This window comes from Syngnathoides biaculeatus, chromosome 13, assembly GCF_019802595.1.
Source record: "Syngnathoides biaculeatus isolate LvHL_M chromosome 13, ASM1980259v1, whole genome shotgun sequence".
Taxonomy (NCBI): Eukaryota; Metazoa; Chordata; class Actinopteri; order Syngnathiformes; family Syngnathidae; genus Syngnathoides; species Syngnathoides biaculeatus.
The window spans coordinates 17,785,834-17,813,053 of record NC_084652.1 but is presented as its reverse complement, the minus strand read 5'-3'; the positions used below and the strand labels follow the sequence as shown (position 1 = coordinate 17,813,053).

The window sequence follows — 27,220 nt, the reverse complement described above, 5'->3', positions numbered from 1 at the left end:
ATGCCGTCAGAGTAAAAAGTGGTGACTTTAGGACAATAAAGTCACACTTTTCCAAGATAATGTTGCAAGAATAGGATTGACACTTTAACAAGTGGAATAATTAAAATTTTAAATTTTTTTTTTCCATAATACTGAGCCTTTAATTCTGGAAAAGGTGCCCTATGAGAATAAAGTCCTTTTTCTTTCAAGATTACTTTACACAAATATGACTAATTTGTCAGCATCAAAATACACTTATACAGTTTTATCTTCAGGAGTTTATTTTGAAGGAATATGATAATAGTTAAAGTTTAAAGGTCCCATGACATCATCTTATAATCTTTGATTTCAATTAATATGGTTTTCAAGATAATTTGGGTTAAAAATGCTCAAAAAGTTGTTGACTAGTTGGTCTTTTATGTCTGGCAGGGGAGACTGCTGGATTTGGCATTGCTATGGATATACAAAAGCTTTGCTCTGATTGGATTGTTCATCTTCCTCATGTAAATATGCAAAACTGCTTGGCTTTGATTGGCTGGTGGCAAATGGCGATATTTCGGCTGGTGGGCCAAGCATTCATAACGTCCTTGCTTTCATTTCATTCGATGTGGAGGGGGTGGGGGGCCTTACTGTCATTGTGAAGCAGAATTCACCATGCAATGGCTTGGGACCGGTCGCGTAGGCCACGTTAGAGAGGAGCAGGTTTTGAAAACGGGTCGCATTCAATCACTATAAAGTCCCGTTCGACTCAAGGTGAGTGTTCGCAATTACATTAAGAATTATAAATATTGTTTACTGTTGATTTAAAAAAACAACATAAGTATGCCTGCTGGTTGACTCTCTTCAAACCTTGAAATGCACATCCAGCAGTGTGTGAAAGGCATGTATGGCTCTGAAAAGGTGAAGAGTTTTCCCAAAATAAATTGAAGCCATTTACCCTCAACTCCTGAGTTTGGTAGGTGAGGCAAAATTTCAGCTTTGCAGAAGATACAGCTACATTGGCAGTTACCAATTTTTGTGGGTGTGGAGGGAACACATAGTGGGCAGGTACTGTGGTACCTTTACTTATGAATGTTTCTAGTAATGAAAAGTTCAGGTTATGAAATGCCACCTTGGAAAAATATTGCCTCTAGTTACAAAGGAAAATTCAGGATGCAAAAGGAAAAAATAGGTGCTGCATTCGCAGCCCCCAAAACATCCTGTATCCTGGTTTCTGTGGCATGATAGAGCTGCTCTCCCATTCGCTGTCATCGTAGCATCTTCCTGAGATCCCATTGGCTAGGAGGGACGTCAGTCTTTACCCATGATGCTTTTTGTTTCCTTTGCACACTTGACTGTCACTGAATCATGCTTGCGCGTTCACATGCTGACACATGGTAGCGCACATTGGTAAAGTACATCTTTTTTTGTGAGTTTTTTGTTTTTGTTTTTTCCAAGTTCATTCATCTTTCTTCATCATGGGCCCCACGAAACATTTGGTGGAATTAAGTTATATGTGTACAAACGTTTTTATGTAGATTTTCTCTCAGCTGTAAAACGTTTGCCTCCTCCTCCGTCTGCCATGATGCCTTTTTGCTTGTCACTCACCTTCTCAACGGCAAAGGTAAATTAACACAATTTTTTGTTATTCTTTACGTTATGTACTTTGAATGCTTATCATTGGCGGGGGTCTTGGAGTGGATTAGTCTGTTTACATGTAAAAAGCGCTTTTAATCACAAAAAATTAATGTCACAAAATGACTTCCGGAACGAATTAATTTAGTAAGTCAAGGTACCAATGTGCTTGTATCATGAGTTAACTAATGTCATGTTACGATCACATGGAAAACCGTTTAATTTTTTTCTTTTTTGCAAGCCTTATCCGTTTGTTTTTTACATTCACTCTACAAACTGCACGAATCTTAAACCAGGTTACAAATTCCCTTGTGTTATTCTATGCATAAAACGGTGTGTGTGTGGGAGTGGAGGGGGGGGTAATTGGGTTATACTGGCATGGGACCTTTTAATTTTCTATTTCTGGAAAATACACATTTATATGCTAGAAAAATAGGACTATATTCAAATTTTAAAAAGTCTGTTAAAGAGATTTGGGGGCTTTACTTCTTAATCAGTTGTCTTTTGTATTAGTATTACTTTAAAAAATGCATTTGCAAATAAGGTGCAATATTATGAGAATATAGCAGTATTTTGTTCAAGAAAAAACAATATATGAGCAAAAATGTATTTTGTTTAACATGAATAAAGTCACATTTTTGAAAGATTGTCTATGATATTAAAATCCATCCATCCATCCAATATCTGAGTTGCTTATCCTCACAAGGGTTGCGGTAGTACTGGAGCCAATCCCAGCTATCTTCAGGGAGGAGGGAGGGTTTACTCTGAGCCGGTCGTCAGGTTTACTTCAGCACATAGAAACAAACACTCACAATGCTACCTCACAGCAATGTAGAGTCTCCAATCAATGCATGTTTTTTTGTGGAGGAAACCGAAGAGCCCGGAGAAAAGCCACGCGCGCACGGGGAGAACATGCAAATTCCACACAGGGCGGAATCCTCAGAACTGTGAGGTAGACTCTAACCAGATGGCAGCCAGTAAGAGTCATAGTCATATTTTTTTAATATTAATTTAAAAATACCCACTTTGCTCATGGTTTTATTCCTTTTATTCTGGAAAGGATGCCTCAAATCATTTTAGCATTGATTTTCCTGTTGCTTGCTACTCGCATAATGGAATAATAATCACTCCCCCATAATTTTTTTATTTTTTACTCCTGACATTCATTTTATTGTCATTAATGACAGATGGATTAAGATCCTTAAACTGGTTATTTTTATACTAAGTGCATGGTTTAAATTAGGTGTACAGAATTTGAGAGAGTAAAAATGCTAAATAGCAATTGGGATTAGTATTAGTACACTAGAGTTGACCATTTTAGGTAAAAGAAACAAAACAAAACTGAATCTCATTCAGCTCTCTCATAAATGATATGTGTACATTACTCATCTAACAGTGTCTTAAAATCACTTACAGATGCTCCTCTGTCGTTTTTGGCAAGGCATATCAGTAGCCCAAAACCGTTTCTCTCTGTGTGGAACATCGAAAGTGAAAGCCGATGTTTGCAAATGTCTTATTTTGATTCAACACAAAGATAGTTGGTGTACTTGTAGGACTACAGAAATCAAGAGGGTATTTACTGTTGAGAGCCTGACATCAGAGGATTTTGACAATTTTAAGTTAAGCAATTGCTCTAAATGATAAATGGATTATAAAAATAGTTCTTGTATGTTTATATGTTATACTAGGGTGTCAGTGTTTTGAATGCTTACATGTCCTTGCAGTGAATGTCAGACTTTTTGTGTGTCCGTAGAGTGGAAATGAGTAACAGTGTTGGATCCAGAACAGAAGGCATGGATGGATCAGTCGCCATGTCCAACGGACCGGTCTTGCCCTCCGATGGCTCAACTGGTTCCTCGCTCGGCCCGTTGCCGGAGGAGCCAGCCGGCGGGCCGCAGTCATCCCTGACAGACGTCACGGATATGTGGGTGAAATTCGGCAAGACATTCGCTGCCATCCTGCCCATCTACATCCTGGGCTACTTGGAGTTCAGCTTCAGCTGGGTACTGATTGGACTGGCTGCCTTATTTTACTGGAGACGAGCCCACGGCAGCAAGGACTACAGGATCAACCGTGCCCTGGCCTTCCTGGAGCATGAGGACAAAGTGGTCAAGCAAACTCTGCCCACCACTGAGCTACCGTCATGGGTGAGTCATTTAAAATTCATGGATTGCCTTCTATTTTCAAATGGCCAGCTGTTATAGACCATTTTGACTGATCTTTCAAGACAGAATTTTCTGTTCTCTGACAATATAAGCACCGAACATAGCAATAGAAAGCGTTGACTCTCTTCTTTCACCAGGAATTTTTTTTTTCATGCTTTTGACATTCTCTAGTCATCACCAGTTGAACATCGGTTGGTTTCAGCAAAAATGCATATTTTTTTTAATAGTCGAAAGAGGACAAAAGTTTTTTACGAAAACAAAGATTGAGCTAAAATGTGACTTTGAACTTATATATGAGGGGTCGGGAACCTTTTAGAGCCATTAATGCCAAATACCGGTATTTTAAAATGTAATTCCAAAAGTCAAAGACAAAAATCCTCCTCAATTAAAAAATTCCGAGCCCTAGCAAAGAAAAAAGAGAAACCTTTCCATTGTTTTGGTGTTTTTGTCTAGTATACCTGCTTCAGATCTAATAAGAATTGGACATCTTTAGGGTGAGTTTCTTTAAGGGCCTCTGAAAATGTAAATTTGCTGAAAAACGGCACCTAAAAAGGGAATTGAAAACTTATCTAATTCTGTTGATTTTCATGCACCCTGTCATGATAAACGAGTGCCAGGTTAGGTCGACATGGTCTCACACTGACACCAAACATTGAGGTCAGTGTGTTAAAGGGGACGCTGATAATGACAGGTTCAAAGTTCACACACGCAAATTGCTTGGCTGTGCTGCCAGAGACGGATTCAGTAATCCTCTCTTGGAGCAAACAAAGATGTCAATCAACATCTTGTCATCACGTTACACGCATCACATAAAATGCACAATATGATCACTTTAGCAGTTTGGCAGATAGTGTGCAGTTCTTCAAAAAAGACGCTTCAAAATGGTTTTTGCAACTTCCAGTTGTTAAACAAAACATACAATAGTGACTTGCATGTTGTGTATTTAAAACAACCACATAGTGATGCCTTTAGGTCTGTTTAGTTTAATGCTAACAGGGCAAAATGCCACAGACTGCCTAATGAATAATATTTATCCTACTATGTTATTTCCTATGTTTGGGAGAGTAGAATTCTGATAACTGATTAATCAAGCAGTCAATTAAAAAAAATGAATGAATAACAACTTATTTTTGGCCCATTAAAGCTTACAACGATAAAGTATAAATTAAATGTTTTCCAACACTTTGTCTTTTCATTTTTAACTTCACAACAGATGGTAAAATTGGAAAGAATCAGTAGATATTTTTGTGCCAATTTTTGATGATCAGGAAAAAAAAGCCAATCTTTGCATATTTCAAAGGGCTAGTAGCTGCCGATTAATCGGTCAGCCCCGAGTTGTAATCCTTCAGTTACGAATATTTGAATACAAAGCATCAACCAAAATATGTAGAGAGACATAACATACTCCCTACAATTTGCTCATCAGTTTTAACTGTTTCTAGAATGTCTGTATTACAATATTGCACCAGGTGGCCATATTATCCTTGTGGATCAGCACAATGTCCACTGAGTTAGAGTTAGAACCAAAATTTTGAAGAAAAAAAACGATTCAATTCTTTAAAATCTTAAAAAAAAATCTCATTACAGTATGTTTTTAAGTACACTAATATAGAATATTTTTCTTTTTGAAGAACACTTATTTTTTGTGAGTCATGACAGATTAATGGCATTTCCATTCCTTTAAATTGGGAAAGATGATTTGCGATGGAATTGTTTTGTGTTACAAGCTCATATCTCAACGGCACCACTGTATGGGGATTTTTATATAGTAGACGAGGGGTCACCAACCATCTTTAAACTACTTCTTGGGTACTGATTCGTCCAAAAGGCTACTAGTTTGACATACACTTCTGAAATAAATCTGCTCAGATGACCTATAATAATGTTACGAATAACTAATGATAATCAGCTCCGTGAAGATGTTAAAGATTTCTCACAAAAGGTAGGAAAATTATAAATATCAACATGGAACAGTTGTTAGAGTATCTATACATTACTGCCAATGCTTACATTTTCAATGTATCATTTCTCCAACATTCCTTGGAAATCACCATGTCCCATCACTGGAGAGCTCTCAGAACAGGCCTATGGTTTGTACTTATAACCTACCGGATCAACGTCAGCTGCTTTACCTTCTATAATAAAGATTGAACAAATAAAACTAAATTAAAAAAATCTATGAAAATAACATAATAATGTTGAAAGATGACTGTCTTTTATGAAATGAATACAAACAACAATATATTGTGTACACGTATAGAGGCTAGGGAGTGAGGTTTCAACCCTACAGCACATCAGCAAATCTTATGCTGATGACATCTTTTGCCGTATGAAGACATGTCAGCTGACTGTGCATTCAGTGTCGTGTGACAAGGTATGTGGGCCGGACCACGACACGGCACCAAATGGGCGGGGCAGGAATGGAAACAATGAGGGCGGAACATGGAGAGGATTATGACGACGGCGATGAGTAAACGATGCTCCGTTTCTTCTACTTAGCTTTGTCAAAGATAGAGAGGAAAAAACAAGAGTGAACATTTAAAATTAGTGAGCGTTGTTTTGCAAGGAAAGCTTTCATTTCAGGCTGTCCCTGCATCGCCTGATTTATTTTGGTGGATGGAACATTTAAGGAAACTCGGAAGAATCCATCAATTGTTTTCTGTGGAAACGTGTGCTTGTCTCTGAATACAAATACTTGATTGGATTAGCTGTATGTATGGATAAAATAATGGTTTTAAACAAACATTTAAAGGAGTTGGATTGTGGGGGAACGTATATTGACTTCCAGAAATTATTTGTCAGGGGATCATTGTGTGTTCAGGCCCCACAAATGCTCAGGGACCCCGAGACAGACTTTTCCCCAATGTTTGACGCTCCTGTGTGTGAGAGCGTTTCAGTTTATGAGTGAAAAAGAATTCAATTGTGTGTATGAGAGCGTCTTAGTAATGTTTGTAAGCAAGGAAAAAAAATCATTAGTGTGACTGAAAGCCTTTCAGTAATTCGCATGACAGAATTTCATGAATGATGAGAACATTTCATCAGTGTAAATGATTGAGACGATTAGCTGAAGTAAAACAGAATATATGTGCGTGAATGAGAGGGGCGGAGGAGGAAGAGTGAAGCTCCAGAGAGAAGAGATAGCGGATCATCTGACTTCAAATACTTGGGGTCAACAATGCAGAGCAGCGGAGAGTGTGGTAAGGAAGTGAAGAAACGGGTCCAAGCGGGGGGTGGAACAGTTGGCGGAAGGTGTCCGGTGTTCTATCCGCCAGGATGAAGGCCTGAACGGGACAAGCCGAAAGAAAAAGAAAAGAAGGATGAGAGCGTTTTAGTGGCGTATGTGAGCATTTCAATATTTCCTTTTTTTGAGCTGATTGATTGGATTAGCTGTATGTATGGATAAAATAATGGTTTTAAACAAACATTTAAAGGAGTTGGATTGTGGGGGAACGTATATTGACTTCCAGAAATTATTTGTCAGGGGATCATTGTGTGTTCAGGCCCCACAAATGCTCAGGGACCCCGAGACAGACTTTTCCCCAATGTTTGACGCTCCTGTGTGTGAGAGCGTTTCAGTTTATGAGTGAAAAAGAATTCAATTGTGTGTATGAGAGCGTCTTAGTAATGTTTGTAAGCAAGGAAAAAAAATCATTAGTGTGACTGAAAGCCTTTCAGTAATTCGCATGACAGAATTTCATGAATGATGAGAACATTTCATCAGTGTAAATGATTGAGATGATTAGCTGAAGTAAAACAAAATATATGTGCGTGAATGAGAGGGGCGGAGGAGGAAGAGTGAAGCTCCAGAGAGAAGAGATAGCGGATCATCTGACTTCAAATACTTGGGGTCAACAATGCAGAGCAGCGGAGAGTGTGGTAAGGAAGTGAAGAAACGGGTCCAAGCGGGGGGTGGAACAGTTGGCGGAAGGTGTCCGGTGTTCTATCCGCCAGGATGAAGGCCTGAACGGGACAAGCCGAAAGAAAAAGAAAAGAAGGATGAGAGCGTTTTAGTGGCGTATGTGAGCATTTCAATATTTCCTTTTTTTGAGCTGAAAAATGTAAGCGGTGTGTTTAAATGTGTGGGAAAACAAAGCTCTATAACAAGAGTACAGTATGTCTTTCATATGCTCTTGTTATAAATAGAGCTTTGTTTCTCCAGAAAAACACAGTGGCCCTTCATTAAGTACACCATTTTTACAGAGAATACTCGTCGTCTTTTAGCAATGCATTTATTCCTGTATTTGTTGGTAATATTTTGGCTCATGGAAAAAAAATACAGATCAAGTGGGCATTGACGAAGTCATCCTTGATGCTGACTCACACATGACAGCAACACAATGTCAACACAATGAGAGTGAATGCAATCCAATGTCTCTCTCTCTCTCTCTCTCTCTCTCTCTCTCTCTCTCTCTCTCTCTCTCTCTCTCTCTGTCTCTCTCTGTCTCTCTCTGTCTCCCTCTCAGTTTAAATATAGACACGAGTGCTTCTTCTCATTCTGGTTTCTGATTTCTTTTACCTTCCAGGAAAGTATCTTCACCACTCACCATCGTCTTCATCATTTAAGCCCTGGGGCTGTTTATTTCTACGTTCATGTCCCAGCGCACAACCTTTAAAAGGCGCCCGAGTCAAAATAAACATCAGCCGAGCCGCTGTCACCACCAAAATAGAGAAAAGGAATGGCGAGTCTGTGCCAAGCTAGTTTGTTTATATGCAAGGCAACAACACGGTATAAAGTGTTGTGTCAAGGGGACAAAAAGACAGGAAAAAAACTTTTTCTACACAGTATCGAGAGGCTAACACATGGAGATTTGTGTCATTGTGAAAGGGAATAACGGGAGGCAGGGATAGGTGAGGAAAAGTTTAACAACCAACACTTCCCCTCTGCTATTGTGTCTAAAGCCCAAGTGTCATCCCTATAAACATTCTAAAATAGATATTGTAATGAAAAATACATATAACATTATTCACTTCAATGTCTATACGAAAAAATAAATGTGAGCGGAGAGCGCGTCATCCATGCGCAAAGTTGCAGAAGTGTCATTCTACGATATCCAAGCGGTCGCCATATTGGCTGCATCCTCCGTCCCTGACGTCACCCGGACATTCGCCAATGAAAACACACGGTGCACACTAACTATGGGAGACAAACGCGCCCCTTCTGACACGGAATCTCATTTCGAAAACGACACCACCACACAACCGAGTGAAGTTACCGGGGCAATATTACACTATTGTTTCGAGCCACATTCAGATGATATGTGATCACGGCCAAACTGCATCCCTGTCCGATCCACTTCCGCGGCGGAGATGAGCCATCGTGGATGAGCCGGCCGGTGTGGCTTATGACAGAGCCGAGCCGTCCTGCTTTAGGGGGGTGTTCAGTCGCCGCAGTACTGAGCAACACAGTCGAGTCGGGGCGCTTTATGCGCGCACGCGGCTGAGTGAGGCATTCTCGGCTGCGTTCTTCAGAGCCGCCCCCGTCCCCAAAGCCCGACACGCAGTCTTCGCAAAAGCAGTGACCGCCGAACGCGGCGCCTCAGTGGCTGATTTTCGGAGTCGTGGTGGCATATAATGGAGCCGAGCCGTGCTGCTTTTAGGGGGATGTTCAAAGGCGCTGCAGTAATTGTTGAACACCGTCGAGCCGGGACGCATTACTGCCTATCTGTTATTTGGAACCCACGAAGCTCTCATCCTCTGCACCCTTGCAATCAATTTTTCACAACAAATCGGGTCTCTTGCAAACTTATGAAGGCTAAATCCTTTCTCCCGAGTGTTCAAGCAATGTCCAGCAATGCAATGAGCCGGCATTTTGGCTAACACGAAGGAACAATGAGCTCCCTTCCCGGTGGTAAAACTAATGGAAACAAACGAGTCCACTTGGGGGCGCCTCTGTCCTGTACGTCACTTCCTGCTTCTTCTCGAAAACAAATCCCTCGAGATGATTTTCATGGCGGGAGTTACTAAAAGCTGTATACGTCAAAATCATGTTTTGTGGTGAAAAAACGCATGGGCCCACATTGGCTGACATTTTTTCATTAATAACATACTAAAAATCATCCATTTCATGACAGGAGCCCTTTAAAAACAATAGTGCTTGATTTGTATCTCGCTAATCCAATGATGGGAATGTTTTTATTGGCGCCGATGACCTGAGCGAAAATCTCCCTTTCTTCATGTTTTAACAGGTTCATTATCCAGATGTGGAGCGAGTCGAGTGGCTCAATAAGGTACACACTCACTTGCTCACCCACTTTCCCTCTTCTCACGCGCATCCACATGCCTTCAAATTTTATTAATAGGATTATGTATCTGTGCTGTTACCTTTGGGCACCCCCCTCCCTCCCCCAACCGCCCACTTCAGACAAGCACACACGGTTCCACCACAGCCCCTAGCAACTTCCTGGTCTGTAAAAGTAGTATTTCATGTCGTGATGATGGAGTTTTGAGGCTCTATTCTACTGATTGTTATTCTTGTTGCATATTAATTTAGCAAGCAATCCTAGCTCCAGCTAACAAACAAAACAAACATAGCATGCGAGTGGTCATTTACGCATTAGGTGCTGATATTGTCGGTGGTCTCGGGCACGTAGACGGTGAAGCAGATGTGGCCGTTCATCTGCCAGTTCGTGGACAAGCTGTTCAGAGAGAGCATCGAGCCGGCGGTACAGGGGGCAAACCCGTATCTCAGCTCCTTCTGCTTCTCCAAGATTGACATGGGCGACAAGGCAAGCACACACAAACACACACACACGCACTATCAGTCGACCTTTTACGCCGACGGCTTGTTTCAAATGTTTTTTTTTTCCCCAGCCACTAAGGGTGAACGGTGTGAAAGTTTACACAGAGAATGTGGACAAGAGGCAGGTCATCATGGACATGCAAATCAGGTACGACGGCTCATCGCTAACGTTTTCAACATCCAACATTTATAATGTTTCTAATAGTGCTGCAACTGATTATTGTAATAATTTCTTAAAAGTCCCCTCCCATCACATGCTGTATTTTAAAACTGATTTTCATGATCTTTGATGTCCTTTTGTTGGGTTTGCAATATAATTTTGTTTGAAAATGCCCGTAAATTGATTTTCACAGTGTTCTAGTCTTTTATGCCTGGCAGTTAAGATGGCTGGATTTCTTGTTGATATGCGACAAGTAAACAAGATTTGCTCGAATTTGATCATTCATATTCTCAATTGAAATTTGAAAAACAGTATCAGTCTGATTGGCCGTTGGCGAATGACATTCATATTTTGTGATGTGGGGGCTCTTACTATCATCGTGAAGCAGAATTTACCAAGTAATGGATTGTTTGCCGACTTCTTATGTTACCATATTCTTCCCTCCTGTGGTTTGTGTGGCTTTGCAGTCTTATATTGTTTTATATTTTGGCTAGCCCCGTCACTTGCCTAAATTGTTTTCTGATTGACTACTGTGCCACTTTTTTTCCCTAATGAGCTGCAAAGTGGCGCAAATCCAGGGTGGGACCATCCACTACAGAGACTGTTACTGTCAGCCTTAAAATGCCGGTACTAAAAAAAAACCAAAATGTTATATTGTGAAATAAAACCCAAGTCATTGATGTTCCGTTTGGGAATATCTTTGTACTCCAGCATTAATTTGGGGCTTTGTGACCCTAAAAACATGAAGAAAATACAAAATCTGATCTTTTTTTAGATGATTGGGGTCATCTGAAAATTACGTGATACGCCCTGATTTTCATGTCAGCTCGAACAACTCTAGTATTAAGGGCTCTAATATAGCATATAGGGCTCTAATATAGCATATCTAACATCTTCAACATCATCTGACATCTTCAACATTGGTGACATTGTTAACATTTTCAACATATTGAAAGTTTGGAATATCTCTATATTTTGTCAAGCAATTCTAAGGTCATAATTTATCACATTTGCAGTTTTGTGGGCAACACGGAGATTGACGTAGACATCAAGAAGTATTACTGCAGGGCTGGAATCAAGAGCATCCAGGTACCAGGACACACTGTTGCTATTTATTTCATCACAGCAAACCGCGTGTTAATTACTCATCTTGTTTATGGCATAAGCACAATAAGGATTTAGCTTTTTGCATGATTACCTGCAGTAGCAGCTGTGGAATCTGAATGTGGAGCACGATTTGAAGTTGTTGTTGGCCCTAAAAGACTTCAAAGAGTGCTTTACGTCTTTATGACCTGCACTGTTGACTCAGGCCTGATAAAAAGACTCATTATTGTTAAAAGTCTGATTATCTGTGCGATGGGCTAGTGCCACTGTTTGCTAAGCACGCCAGGGCAAGTTTTGTTTGCTTATGTCGGACCAGATCGATTGGTCGCTCACCGTCGTTGCAGTGGATTTGTGCTGATGTCTTCTTTAAACACACACAGACAAAAAACATTTTTTGTAGCTAGTTCAAAGCTTGTCCCCATCGACCTGCTCTGCTTAAACGAACAATAAGGTTGCAAACAGAGTGGAGCTACTACGTGTGGATAAACCATTTGTACCCCTGTATATGTGAAGGAAAAACCTACAGTGGTGACAGAAATACCACGAGTCTGACAAAAGGAATGATAAATATTTAATGACAAATAACCATTGAAACATTGCTTGTGAATTGCGGTTCAACAGAAATAATTATTTCAAAAAAAAACAAAACATAAAAAACAAGGTCATGAAACAGGTCTGGACAGAACTAATAGTACACTTAGAGATTATTCAAAATATTTTGGCCACGGGGACATGCTCAAACAAGGTGTGTCCTAATTAGCATCACAAGTGTCTTCAAACTTGTGATCCGTTAGTTGGCCTGTTAAAAGGGTGACACATAATCACTGTACTGTTTGATGACATGGTGTGTATAACACTAAAAATGAACCAAAGGAAGTGAAGAGCAGAGAGTTGTCTCAGGAGATTAGAAAGAAAATGATAAACACGCACGTTAACGGTAAAGGCTATAAGACCCTCTCCAAGCAGCTTGATGTTCCTGTGACTAAAGTTGCACGTATTATTCAGAAATTCAAGATTCACAGGTCTATAACCAAACTCACTGGACGTGGTCACAGGAAGAAAATTGATGACGAATTGAAGAGATTGTTTATGCGAATGTAATGTGAAAGATCAAAGAAATTAAATGTGAACTTCAAGGTCAAGGTACATCAGTATCAGTATCCATCGTTGTTTGAGCCAAAATGGACTTCAGGTGAGGTGACCAAGAAGGACATTGCATTGCTGTTGAAAATAAATGATAAAAAGGTAGAGACTGGAATTGGCCAAACTGCATGTTGATAATCCACAAAGCTGGGAGAATGTTCTGTGGACAGGTGAGACAAAACGGGAATTTTTTGCTAAGGCAGAACAGCTCTGTGTTTGCAGATGGGAAACTGAGTTCTACCAAAAAAAGAACATTGTCGCTACTGTGAAACATGGAGGAGGCTTATATGTTCTGGGAGCTGCATCCGGCACAGGGAGCCTTGAATGTGTGCAGGATATAATTCAATCTCAAGACTATCAAGGTGTATTCTTCAGAGAAATGTGCTGCCCAGTGTCAGAAAGCTTGGTCTCAGTTGCAGGTCATTGGTCTCGCAACAGGATAATGACCCAAAACACAGAGCTTTTACGAGCCCTGATTGAAATCCTACATTTGTGGAAGGGGCTGAAACGTGTCGATTGGAGAAAGCAAATCTGGAGCTTTTTGCTCATGAAGAGTGGGTCAAAATATGTGCTGAGAGGTGCAGAAAATTGATTTGAAAATAACAAAATTGTTTGATTGCGGTGATTGCCTCACAAAGTTATGAAACAACAAATTCAGGGTACCATCATTTTCAGCTCACTTGTTTTTTTTTTTTTTTTTTAATGATCCGGTTAAACCACAATTTAAAAGCAATGTCTGATTTTCATTGGGTAATTTTCATTGCATTTTTATTTAATATTTTTGTCAGATTGAAGTTGCGTCTGTGACCACTTTGGGTATTTTTCATTAATAGAGGTGTGTATTTCATAAACTTTGCTCGTCGGTTGCTATATTTAGCTTATTTTTTAACATTTAGTACTTAGGCTTTCATTTCATTTTTTTAGAGTTTTTTGGGGGGAGGTGGGGGATTTTTAACATTCAGTACTCATAGCCTTTATTTTTGTAGTATTTATAGTTTTATTTTTTAGTACTTAGCTTGTACTATTTTTTTTTTTTTTAGCATTTTGGTGTTTAATTTTTTTTAGCTGTTAGTATTTTAGAAAACATTTTTAGCATTTAGTGCTCAGCCTTTACTTTTGCTCAGATATTGAGCATTTCATTTGGATTTTATGAGTTAGCCCTTATATTTAATAACATTTTTAACATTTCATGTTTAGCATCTTAAGTATTTCATTGTCAGCATTAAATATTTAGCAGTCCATCTTTAGCATTTAGTATTTTCTTTTTTTTTATAGTGTTAAATATTTAACATTTTATGCTGTTCCATTAATTTTTACTTTGGCTTCTTGTTGTTTAGCTTCTCCGTGTGATTTTACCAATTTGTTGCTTTATCTAGTGACTTTCCTGAACCTCTGACACAGCTGTTTTTCCCTAAAAGATACTTGTAATTCTTATTAAAAATAAGACAAACCTTCTATAAGCGATCCTTTCCTTTCAGACTGAAATTTTGAAAAAGATCCCTGCTTTTGTTGTAAGGCTGTTGTATTGCTCCCCGGGCATAGGTTCGTGCTTTAAGATGTCGTTTTTATGGGGGGTATAAATTAGAGAGTCGTAATGGATGTTGCACCAAATAGCAGGATAATGTTGTCAGTAAGAACGACAACAACTTGGTCTGTGGTGATTATTTTTGATTCCACTTCAAAGGAAACATAATCCCCAGTGCACACGATTCAGCATTTAGCATCCAACATTTATCATTGTGTATGCAGCATTATTGTTTGTTTCGTGCTCCACAATTAGCATTTAACCTTCAACCTAAGCCTTTTGTTGTGTTGCATTGAATATTTAATATTGAGCCCTTTGTATTTATTTTACCGTTTTATCTGGGCGGCACGGTAGAATGTCTGTTTAGAGCGTTAGCCTCACAGTTCTGAGGTCCAGGGTTCAGTCCCGCCCCCTGTGGAGTTAGCATGTTTTCACCTTGCCTGTGTGGGTTTTCTCTGGGTACTCTGGGGTTTCCTCCCACATCCCCAATAAATGCATTTACTGGAGACTCTAAATTGCCTGTAAGTGTGTTTGTTAGTACGACTGTTTTTTGTCTCCATGTGCCCTGAAATTGTCTGGCAACCAGTTCAGGGTGTATCCTGGCTGATGATAGCTGGGAATGGCTCCAGCACTCCCACTTCCCTTGTGAGGATAGGCAACTAAGAAAATGGATGGAGGGATGGATGGAGGGATGGATGGATCAATAACACAGTGGTAAACATGACCCTGTCTCAGCTTTTTTGGAATGTGTTGCAGCCATAAAATTCCAAGTTAATGATTATTTGCTAAAAACAATAAAGTTTATGCTCTTTTTAGTGTATTCAATTAAATATAGGTTGAACAAAGTTTGCAGATCATTGTATTCTGTTTTTACTTTGGACATTGGACTTAGGTTTGTCGCACTTGGCCTTTGTTTTTGGTAGCATTTTTAGTATTTCTTATTTAGGGTATTTTTCATTTTTGTTCCACTTCGTATTAATTTTTGCACATTTCACGGACAGCATTTTTTATTATCTGTTTAGCATTTTGTGTTTATTAATTATTTATTCATTAATTACCACTTAATGTTTTCCCTTAATATTTAAAAATAAAAATGGTGACGAGTATTATTGTCTTGCTGTTGTTTAGCTTCACGGCGTGATGCGTGTTGTGATGGAGCCACTCCTTGGAGACATGCCTCTCATTGGCGCACTCTCCGTCTTCTTCATCAAGAAACCTGTAAGTTCCATCATACTGTGTATCTTTCGGTCTTCTTTTTTGTCTTTTTCTTCTTCCTCTTCTTCCCCCTTCCCCCTCTTTGTCCTCTTACTTGTCCTCTCCCTCCACTAGCAGTGCATTTATCCACCCTGATCGCAAACTTCCTGCAGATCTCCTGCTCGATATTGTAATCCGCCGGGAGGGATTTAAATAGCTAAAACCTCAGAGGCAGAAGTGACGCTGTTTTGTGGGGAAACGTTTGGAAACAACACCATGTAGGGGAAGTCGTGAACTATTAACTGTGAGGCGTCTTGTCACACTTTCATTTAATGGACATTGTGCTGCTCCTTCTGGTTAGCTGAACCACCCGGGAGCAGTATAATACAGATATACAGTATGACCACAGTCATTCTTTGTTGAGGATAAAGAATATATGACTGTGATTATTGTTATCTTATTTGTCCACGTGTTGCGTCACCATTTCAAAGTTCGCCATTAGCCATTGCTTAAAGCCCGGGTGTCATCCCTATAAACATTCTGAAATAGATATTGTAATGAAAAATACATATAACAGTATTCACTTCAATGTCTATACGGGAAAAAAAAAGTGAGTGGAGAGCGTGTCATCCATGCACAAAGTTGCGCAATTGAGGCTCCCTCGACATCCAAGTGGTCACCATATTAGTCACGTCACACCACACAACCGAGTGAAGTTACCAGGGCAATATTACACTATATTGTTTCGAGCCCTCAGGGTAATATTACACTATTGTTTGGAGTCATATTCAGAAGATATCCGATCACGGCCAAACCGCATCCCGTCCGATCCACTCCCGCGAGCCATCGCGGCTCATCGCAGCCGGCCGGTGTGGCTTATGACAGAGCCGTGCGGTGCTGCTTTAGTCACAGTCGAGCCGGGGCACTTTATGCTCGCACGCGACTGAGTAACTCATTCTCAGCTAGGTTCTTCAGAGCCGCCCCCGTCGCAAAACCCGATGCGCAGCCTTCCCAGAAGCTGTAACCGCCGAACGCGGCGCCTCAGCCGGTGTGGCTGAATTTCGGCGCCCATGGTGGCATATAAGGAGGAGGTGGACCCTAGCTATGTTGCTTTTAGGGGTATGTTCAAAGTCGCCGCAGTACTCGAACACTATCGAGACATTGTTTGCTGGGCGACGTGCACATCGACACATTTCATATGCGGATCTTTTGTTACGTTTTGAGAGAGACCGATTACGTGGTCCGCCCCAAACTATTTTTTTTTTTGGAGCCGTATACACACCTACCTATTATTTGGGACCCACGAAGCTCTTGTCCTCTGCAACCGTGTAATCCATTTTTCACAACGAACTGGCTCTCTTGCAAACTTATGAAGGCTAAATCCATTCTCCCGAATGTTCAAGCAATGTCCAGCAATGCAATGAGCCCGGCATTTTGGCTAACGCGAAGGAACAACGTCCTACCTACCCGGAGGTAAAACTAATGGAAACAAACGAGTCCATGAGGGGGCGCCACTGTCCTTTACGTCACTTCCTGCTTCTTCTTGACAAATTCCTGAGAGGATTTTCATGGCGGGAGTTACAAAAAGCTGTATACGTCAAAATCATGTTTTGTGGTGAAAAAACACATGGGATCATATTGGCTGTGGGTTCTTCATTAATAATATACCAAAAATCATCCGTTTGACGACACTTGAGCTTTAAGTAGGTAACATCGCTACATGAAAGGTTTTCATGAGCATGTCTATGTTGTTTCCCATTATGAGTGAACATTAGTTCACATTAAGCTTAGTGGGCTTAAAGGATAAAAATAGAGCATAATTCTTTGTTTTATGTTTAGTAAGAGTAGACTTCAGCTAGGAGTGGCAATAAAGAGTGTTCACGATCTGCCATTTGGCGTTTTTTGTGTTTAGGCCTCACACAGTCAACATTTTGATGGCTGTTACGTAATTGGCAGCCCTCATCTGAGATTCGAATGTGGGAATATTCTCACAAATCAATTTAAACTTCAAATTGTTCCTGTTTCAGTTTGCCAGCACATTAATTTGCATTGTCAAGGGTACCAAAGTCACTGTACCAATTTTGGGCACACTATCACAGGGTTGGGGGTACCTAAAGCGTGGCACGGGACACACGATATGGTTCATTTTGGCATGACATTTAATGTATGATGTCAGAAAAGTTGGAGGGTTGTTTTTTACACCCTCCCCTGTGTGGTGGCACCTCAAGGACAGAGCTTGACACATTTTGGTCCACTGTAGAATGACTTACCCTAGCACTTTTTTGGCACTCAGGCCTGCTTCCTATATGTTTCTAAATAGCAACGCCAGACAAAGTTTGGTTCCCTTCGGCAGAATAAAAAAAAAAAACAATCAATTTACATGGTCGAACGCTCCAAAGGGTATCAAAGTAACCATTTCCATTTAATTTCACATCGTATCATGGAGCAGTGGAACAGCGATCCTGTTAAGAATCCCGTCTGATCTTTTCTAGCTTTGGCGTCATTCGAAATCAGCTGCTGACTCACAGTCTTGCTTTAGCTTGTATTAACACACACACACATGCACGGAATACCCAACAGACACGCACACGCACACCAAACCTTGTGGCATCAGGTCTTTAAAACACGCGCACACACAGGCACTTGCATCATCATTGTGATGTCAGCTTTTAAAAAACACACACGTGCACACTCAATGTCTTCGTATTGTGACCTTTTTGAAGATACATGTGTGCACACACACAAGCGACATCCTTGTGACCTTATCTTTTAAAACACAAACACCTCGGCCAGCGCGCACACACACGCACACACACACACACACACACACACACACACACACACAATAATCACATCATCACTGTACGCACAGGTCACTTCATTACGTATACCAATTCAATAATTATGTCAAAAATAAATAATCTGTTGTATTTTTTTGTCTTTTTGTCTTGCAGCTTCTAGACATCAACTGGACAGGCTTAACCAACTTGCTGGACATTCCTGGGATCAAGTATGTGTCAGGATTATTGTCTGGATCAATTTGTTTAGCTCTTGGCAGCGTGCGTCGCCAGAATCCTAACAGCATTTGGCAGACTTTTAATCTCCTTTCATGCTGATCATCAAAGCAGGATTTTTCCTTAGCTAGTGCAGTTTGGCTCACTTAGGTTTCTTTTTTCTCTGCATTTCCTTGGTCAGAAGTTGTGAAGCCTACCAAAGTAATAGTGCCAGTGCTGATATTTGTGTGTGTGCGCAGACGTGCATGTGTCTGTGTATGTATGTATGTGTGAGTGCGTGAATGCATCTGTAAGCGTGAGTATCACTGTACCTGTGACACTTTGACACCGTTTCTGGTAGTGGTAGGGTACTTAACATTGGCTGAGTAAGATGGCAAAAAAATAAAATAAATAAATACATTGTTCTTATGTGATTTTGTTGCAGGATTTTGAGGTAAAAAAAAAAAAACCCTCCCACAAGCATCTACCAGCAAAAAGCTTAGTCCCAGATCTTATCTGTTGTGCAACAGGGATGGCGAACTCATTTCTGCCTGGGGCCGCATTTTAGTTACGGCTTCTTTCAAGAGGGCTGTTAAGAAACAAAAAACTATTTAATTGCCTCATCATATTAGCACACAAGATTTATGAACTAGTTTTGGAATCAGTCATCGGGGGAATTTTTTTTTTTTTAAATGATTGTTCATGTTTGGTAAAAACAACAAATGCTTGTAATAGCTCAACATCATTTTTATGATACAGGACAAGTTGACACTTTGGCACTCTAGGCCTTCAGTTTGACACCTGTGCTGTACAAGATAGTCGAGTTTCTTTTTGTGCAGATGTTTAGAATTTTTTTAGCATGCCTCAGACTTTTATCTGGTCGATAGCATAGGCGTCGTCGCAGGATAACACCAATTTGAGGCCTCTTGAATAAATAAGAGCGTGAGAGGATGTGAGCAGCGTTTCCTGCTCACTTCCTGTTCGTCTACACCACAGACGAACTGGCTTCACCGGGCGCGCCGCCTTTTGAAATGTCGCCGTCCTTGTTTGACGAGTTTTTGTCGTGTCACGTCGGCGTGTGTGCAGTCAAATGTGTGACCTGTGACTGGCACGCCCTTTTCACTTTCAAACTCGCCCCGTGTGGATGTGCATGTGAGCGCTGATGGGGCTTTCTGTTAGATGGCGCGTGTGTTTGATTGCCCGAGTGTGAATGATATGAATATATTTGTGTACCAATGTGTGTGTCTGTACATGTGAATATTTGCATTTGTAAAAATATGGGTGCCTGAATGTGTACATCTGAGTGAGAGTGTAACCGTCTGCATTTGTGCGACTGACTGCTTGTGTATGTGTGAGTGCATGACTGCATCTGTGTACGTGACCTATTCTTAATCAGCTTGTGCTTTGCTGTGAGAGAAAGTGTGTGTGTGTGTATCTGTTTAAGATCTTGAGTCTGTGTGTGTGCGTTTCCATGTGGAATGCACGTATCTTGCCAAGTCAACACACCTACTCTAGAAATATTGCAGGACAACTGAACATGCCGTCTCTCGCATGGGTGCGCGTGCGTGTGTGTGTGTAATTTGACTCAGTGCGAAAAGGATCTTTTCGTGCTTCCTGTACAGTTGCAGGAAGAGAAAGAGCCCACAAGTACAGGTGTGCTTTACCTGGCAAATAGATTCTAATGCTGATGAATTTTGAGCCTCCTTATGCAGAACATGCCGCTCTCTAGTGGATATTTGGTGTCATCTCAGAGGAATAACTGCATGCGTTCAAGTTTTGCCTTCCTTACCAAACCTTTTATTACAGTTATAAGCACCATATTTTTGCATAAGTTGATTTGAAATCATTAAGCAAAGCAATTTTCATTAAAAAAAATTTTTATTACATAATTTTAAAAATTGTATTTATAATCCAATGTGTACATTTTGATTTAAATTATTCCATGATCAAACTGTTCAGCTCATTCCTATTTCAAAAGTTAACATTTTCCCAAAGAAAATAAATATATTTATGTGGACATTGTTTGCCTCCGATTTGCACAGACTGATTGAAAGAAATTGGAATGCAGGCGAAATCCCTTGTTTCCTACTTAGGGATGTAAAAGCAGGACAGTGAGTCTATTTTCTCTGTGATACACATGGGATAGTACAAAAGCCACTGAGATTAGACACAGCGTTACAAACTTGAGAAACCACCCATCCAACCAGTATTCATCAGGGAGATGTGTGAACTTGAGCCCATCCCATCTGATTTTGAGTGAGAGGCAGATTATTAATGATAATCATAATAATAATAATAGGGTGGCCCGGTGGATCAGTTGGAAAGCATTGGCCTCACAGTTCTGAGGTCCCGGGTTCGATTCTTGACCTGCCTGTGTGGAGTTTGCATGTTCTTCCCGTGCCTGTGTGGGTTTTCTCCGGGCACTCTAGTTTCCTCCCACATCCCAAAAACATGCAATATTAATTGGACACTCTAAATTGCCCCTAGGTGTGATTGTGAGTGCGGCTGTTTGTCTCCATGTGCCCTGCAATTGGCTGGCAACCAGTTCACGGTGTACCCGGGCCTCCTGCCCATTGATAGCTGGGATAGGCTCCAGCACTCCCCTGACCCCCGTGAGGATAAGCAGCTAAGAAATTGAATGGATGGATGGATGATTCAAACCCATTTTTAAAAAGCAAATTTCCATTTAACCCTTTCCCCTATCTTTCAAAATAAAAGTTCCAAATAATTTTCTTTATCTTCAACTCCCAATTTCCACATTTTCTTGATCTATTCAAACAATTCCAATTTCAAACTGCTCACCTCTTACTATTGCCAAAATAAAAACTCCAAATTAAGAGATTTTACACAGATATACCTCCAAATTAATAATTTAATGACCAATTTAAACTGTTTTGATATCAATTTGTTCTGGTCATTCTGCTCATTTCGTACAGCTCACAACACTCCGTATTTGTTCATATCCTTCATTTTCTTCCACAACATTTTCATTCAGTGTCAGCTCTTCAGCATTCATATGCAGTTTCTTCAAAAATTGTATCATCTTGTAATTCATTCTATTGTTCTATGTGTTGTGTTTAAGTGTCGTTCTCCTTTCTTTTCCGTATCAGTGGTTTGTGCGACAACCTGATCCAGGATATCATCTACAGCTTCCTGGTGCTCCCCAACCGCATCACTATCCCTCTTGTGGGCGAGGCCCAGCTGGACCACCTCCTATTCCCCGTGCCTAAAGTACCCACGCACACATACACACGTCTTCACGCCCATGCTGACTTCTTTTGGCCTCACACACTAACCCTGCGGCCATCAGGGCATCCTGCGGATCCATTTCATTGAGGCCCAGGACCTTTTGGGCAAGGACAAGTTCTTGGGTGGTCTCATCAAGGGCAAGTCAGACCCCTATGGAGTTATCCGGGTGGGCAACCAGCTCTTCCAGAGCAAAGTCATCCACGAGACAGTCAACCCCAAGTGGAACGCCGTGTATGAGGTAAGAAAAATTCACATTTGCGCTATTGTTAGTGTGTGGTCATACCATAAGGAAGCAGTCAAATACTGCATAAAATGGCAAGACCCTAGCATTTGGATTATGCTGTGGTGACTGTTGTGTGTTGCAGGCTGAAGTCATGGACCCCACCGGACAGAATCTGGAGGTCCAGTTGTATGACGAAGACACAGACAAAGACGATGTGCTGGGAAGGTGACGCTACATAACAAAAGAAGCATTATAAAAGGCATCTGTGTATTATCAACACATCTGCACTAATACAACATCACAATAAAAACATTCCAATGTTAACACATCACTGACACAAATGTTGTTATATCAACATTTAATCAATGCAGCAATAGTCAACATCAACAGTCAGTGCAATATCAGTGCAATAGCCACAGAACATCAACTTGACACAGTCAACACAACATCAAAACAATGGTAACGCAATATAGATTCAGTGCATCCTCAACACAACATTAACACAACACAACTGCAAGATATTATCAACATCACCAACTCAACATATCACTAGATCAGTGCAACATCAATGCAACACAATACCAACACACACACGATCGAAACAACGTTGTGACACACTGTCAACATAAAAACAATTCAATATCAACACCAACTCACCATAAGTGTCAAAATGTCAACACATTATCGATACACATCATCAATCCAACATTAATGCAATGTGAACAAGTTTCCAACACGACATCATGACACATCAATACGACCAATACATCAACACAATACCAACGTTTCACCAATGCAACAGAACAGAAGATCAACAGAACATTGGTGTAAAATTGAATTTCACACAACATCAGCAGATCAACACAATGTCAACACATCTCAACATCACTGCGATATTAACACAACAGCAGCAAAGCACAATATGATCACCACTTCAACACAATGCATAACCAACACGTCATCAGTGTCAGCATTAACACAAGTGCCACAATTGTAATGTGTAGTGAGGAAATTGTGTGTGTGTGTGTGTGTGTGTGTGTGTGTGTGTGTGTCATTCCAGCGTGACTATCGACTTGGGCGAGTTGGCCAAGGAGCAGAAGGTGGACGAGGTATGTGTGTGTTTGAGGGTAGGGGGATGAAGTCTAAGTACTCAGATGCAATACAACTCATGTTATTAACACTTCCAACGTCCCTCTGCTAGCTTGATGGTAACACACAATGAAAAACACCATAGATGAGCTAAGAAAACTAGCTTCAATGTTGAAGAATGATTAGAATTACTGATGATGGTATCTTGTGTGTCCAGTGGTTTAGTCTGGATGGTGTGGCTTCGGGGAAGTTGCATTTGAAGCTGGAGTGGTTGTCCCTGCTGTCCTCGCCCGACAAGCTGGACCAGGTCAGGAATCAGGAGCCCTACAGTATTTCCTTCCCCTTGTGTTGTGTTGTGACTTCCCTTCTTTTCTCCCTGCTTGTCAGGCTCTGTCCAGCATCCGCGCTGACCGCGGCAAAGCCAATGACGGCCTCTCGTCCGCGCTGCTGGTCGCTTTCTTGGACTCTGCGAGAAACTTGCCGGTGAGTCATCGACATAGTATAAATGAGAGAAATCATTATGTATGGTTATTAGATTTTAGAACTGTAAAATTCTGATATTTGAAAATATACACAAAGTTTCACACAGAAAATTTCACATGTAAATGGTTTGTTGTTTTTAATAAGAAACGTGCGAGCATAACCCTTTCTCCATCTATTATTAGATGCTTACGAAAGACAAAAAATGAAGTGTATTTATTGAAACCATAATATTTTAAACTTTTTTACACTTTACTCATCGGGTTTAAACCAGGGGTGTCAAAACTTTTCGCACAGTGGGCCACATTTAGTGTAGTGACAATGGATGGGGACCGACCGTTCGGTGTGACATTCTTTGAACTATTACCATTGAAAATTAACGTAAATATATATCACTTTGGACTGTTTATTAGATACAACTGTGTCGACACTGCAAATTAAAATTTGTTAACTGCCTTACCTGGATACATGAAGAAACCAAATATAAAATACATGCAAAAAAATGTTTGATTAAATTTCACACAGTACAAACTTCCAACTTTGTTTTTGATATTTTCAAAAAAAGCAAATCACTGAAATAATAGAACTTTTATTCACTTATTCACCAGAATAAAAAAAATACTACTGCATTAATGTGAAGGGTGATGCTGGGATCTTAACTGCAATAAATTGGGCAGGTCTGGTTCCATTTATGTATTTATTTTATTGTGCAAGATGCGACACAGGTGAGTCTCTTAGTCTTGTCCTCACATTAATATTCTTAACTGAGTTGAGTCAAACAACCTCAACATTCTCTTGGCAACAAATGTTCGGATCTGATGGAACCTGTCTTTATCCAGCTGGTGTTAAAAGTTGACAAGAAGGAGTTGTTGTTGCCAGCTGCGACCCTCAGCGTCACGGTGCAGCTCAGTGACCTCCAGCTCCCGGTGGTCTGAAACATCATCAGGGTCCGTGGAAAAAGGAGAGCAAAAAAGCGTGATCTCATTTGTCAATAGCTGCAAAATTATGGAAACGCTGCTGAAACTCCTCAGCCAGAGATGAGACATTTGTTGCATATCTCCTCATTTACGCACTGATATTATGCTCTGGAAAACTGGTCATTATTCTTTGTAGAAAATTAAATAAAATGTATTGTACAAGATTTTAAAATCAGTGTGCCTTCAAAGTAATAGCGTGGCTAGAGGAAAAAGGAGAGTTAAAGGTGGTGATGGCTCTCGGGGGAAAAAAAACTATTCCTCAATCTATTAGTCCTTGCTTCTGTGCATCTGTACCACCTTTCAGATGGCAGGAGCTCAACCAGCTGAAATACTGGGATGTGTAGTGTCCTTAATAATAATTTGTACTATGCTGAGGCACCGTGAGGAGTAAATGTCTGCCACGTAGGGGGAGGGCAGCCAGTGATCTTCTGTGCTGCTTTGGTGGTCCTCTGAAGTATTGCTCCGTCTGCCTCCGTGCAGCTCGTGTACCAAACGGTGACACAGTACGTCAGCCGACTATCAGGCTGATCTGAAATGTGTGCTATTAGGCTGTATTTGTGACAGGTGCTTTGGAAAAATCAGCTGCCTGGTCCTAACGCCACTGCATTTTGCCCCCTGCAGGCTTGTGTTCAGGGCGTTCAGATGTTGGGGGATAACTAAAAATCCAAAATAAGCCAGCCAAACAGCATTGGGTAGTTTTGGCATCGGTTGTCCCCTTTTTTTGCAATAAATTTTCCAGTTTCTAAGAGAATAGAAGCGCTGGAGTGCAGACCGCCATTTTATATCAATGTAATACACAACATCTCCGTATTCAGTGTGGATCTCCATTAGAAATTGTTGAAACTGGTTATTGCATAGGGTTTTGGAGATCATGGGCACATCTTGGTTAAACTGATGCATGAAATTGTTAAGTAAATGTGTCAAATTGAAAGCTTTTGAGTTTAAAAAGTGTTTTAATTTGTCACCAGCATGGTCTAAGTAACTCCTAAAACATCTGAATTGATATAGTTTCATGCAGTATAAAATCATTCTAACTTTGTATAGACAAAGGATTTAAAATGTCTTTATTTTCTCTTCACTCTTTACGGGAAACTTGAGCCAGGGCCAATGTTGCCCTCTCTATATCATCTGGAATCATCTTGACTTTGTTTTCAAATAGTGCACTTTTAAGTCCTTTTCTTCCTGAATGCACATCGCTACAACATCTTCTTCCTCTTTCCTCTGCTTCTCTTAACCCCTTTTCCTTTTTCCGGTGGCACGCGCAGAACGTGTTTGAGGGCAACGTGAGCAGCGGGCATCTTGCTGAGCGGCGCGACGCCGGTTTGGTGTTCTGCGAGAATACGGCCTCGCTCTACCGCAGCTTGTTTGTGAGTCGCGGGCGCAAATGCCCGACTTCCAACTGCATGCGTTGCCCATAACCAATTCTGCCTTCATTTCCACCCGTGATAAATTTAAGAGAAGTTGCACTCGTTTAAAACAATTTCCATAATTTGAGGCTTTGTTATGAACCATCTTCCTTTTAATCAAATGCAAAAGTTTGACAATAAATAACACTTGGCTTGGATTTTAATAAACGAATGGACATAATTCAGCAAAACTAAATCTAAGTTATTTTCCATTATGTACACATACTAACAGATTTGTACCAGTTACAGAAATATGATAAGCGGAATTTTGAGCAGACAATATCCACAAGGCTCCATAAATTCAGGTTGACTATAATGAGGTTACCGTTTTGTTTGTTTATGGTCACACCTCCTATTTATAAACATGTCATGTATAGATCGTATAACATTTTTTGGAATCTACATCACCTTATAATTTTATGAAAATAATTCTGTTCCAATGAATTGGATCAAATACATTCATACATAAGGGTGGCATGGTGGATCAGCTGGAAAGCGTTGGCCTCATAGTTCTGAGGTCTGTGTGGAGTTTGCATGTTCTCCCTGTGCCTGCTTGGGTTTCCCCACACAACCCAAAAACATTCAACATTAATTGAACACTCTAAATTGCCCCATCGGTGTGATTGTGAGTGCGGCTGTTTGTCTCCATGTGCCCTCCGATTGGCTGGCAACTAGTACAGGATGTACCCTGCCTCCTGCCCATTGACAGATGGGATAGGCTCCAGCGATCCCTGTGACCCTTGTGAGGATAAGCGGCAAAGAAAATGGATGGATATATTCTTACATAATGCATTATATTTTTGGCTTGTATTAAATTACATCCTACACCAAATTAAGATAAACTTCCAGACTCATTTGTCTATGTTAAAACACTAAAACTAAAAAAAAAACAGTTCACTTAGTTTGTCGTTTGAATGAATTCTTTTCATCTTATGTCATTCTGTGGTCAATTTAAAAAAAAAAAAAAAAAAAAAGTTGTTCTCATCTGACTTCTTCCTTCCTCTCTGAAGGTTGCACTTGATTCCTTAAAGAAATATTCCCCAATTATGTCCAACTGTAAAACATAAATCGTCATTTTGTTGTCCTTCCATACTTTGATCTCTTGAACTGCTTACGAGCTGCTTTGTGGCCAACATCAACATTTCTATTGATTGCTGTTGAAATTGTCTGTCCAATGAGC

General features: G+C 40.4%; 1 protein-coding gene and 1 long non-coding RNA gene across 2 annotated transcripts in view; one reads left to right on the top strand and one right to left on the bottom strand.

The window, feature by feature from the left end:
- Nucleotides 1-27,220, top strand: part of LOC133511227 (extended synaptotagmin-2-like) — a 40,003-nt gene that overhangs the window by 1,021 nt on the left and 11,762 nt on the right. Inside the window, exons 2-14 of the mRNA XM_061839955.1 lie at nt 3,347-3,740; nt 9,944-9,985; nt 10,349-10,483; nt 10,569-10,645; nt 11,674-11,746; nt 15,558-15,647; nt 18,578-18,633; nt 21,727-21,847; nt 21,927-22,103; nt 22,231-22,313; nt 23,149-23,197; nt 23,395-23,484; nt 23,565-23,660. Coding sequence (XP_061695939.1) covers nt 3,354-3,740; nt 9,944-9,985; nt 10,349-10,483; nt 10,569-10,645; nt 11,674-11,746; nt 15,558-15,647; nt 18,578-18,633; nt 21,727-21,847; nt 21,927-22,103; nt 22,231-22,313; nt 23,149-23,197; nt 23,395-23,484; nt 23,565-23,660 — 1,476 coding nt within the window. The 5' untranslated portion in view covers nt 3,347-3,353. The remainder of the gene's footprint in view (nt 1-3,346; nt 3,741-9,943; nt 9,986-10,348; nt 10,484-10,568; nt 10,646-11,673; nt 11,747-15,557; nt 15,648-18,577; nt 18,634-21,726; nt 21,848-21,926; nt 22,104-22,230; nt 22,314-23,148; nt 23,198-23,394; nt 23,485-23,564; nt 23,661-27,220) is intronic.
- LOC133511264 (uncharacterized) lies at nt 7,059-11,978 on the bottom strand. The gene is made up of 3 exons (XR_009797841.1): nt 11,856-11,978; nt 10,309-10,455; nt 7,059-7,718 (listed from the first exon to the last, which is right to left on the bottom strand). It is a non-coding gene; the product is annotated as an uncharacterized LOC133511264 (long non-coding RNA).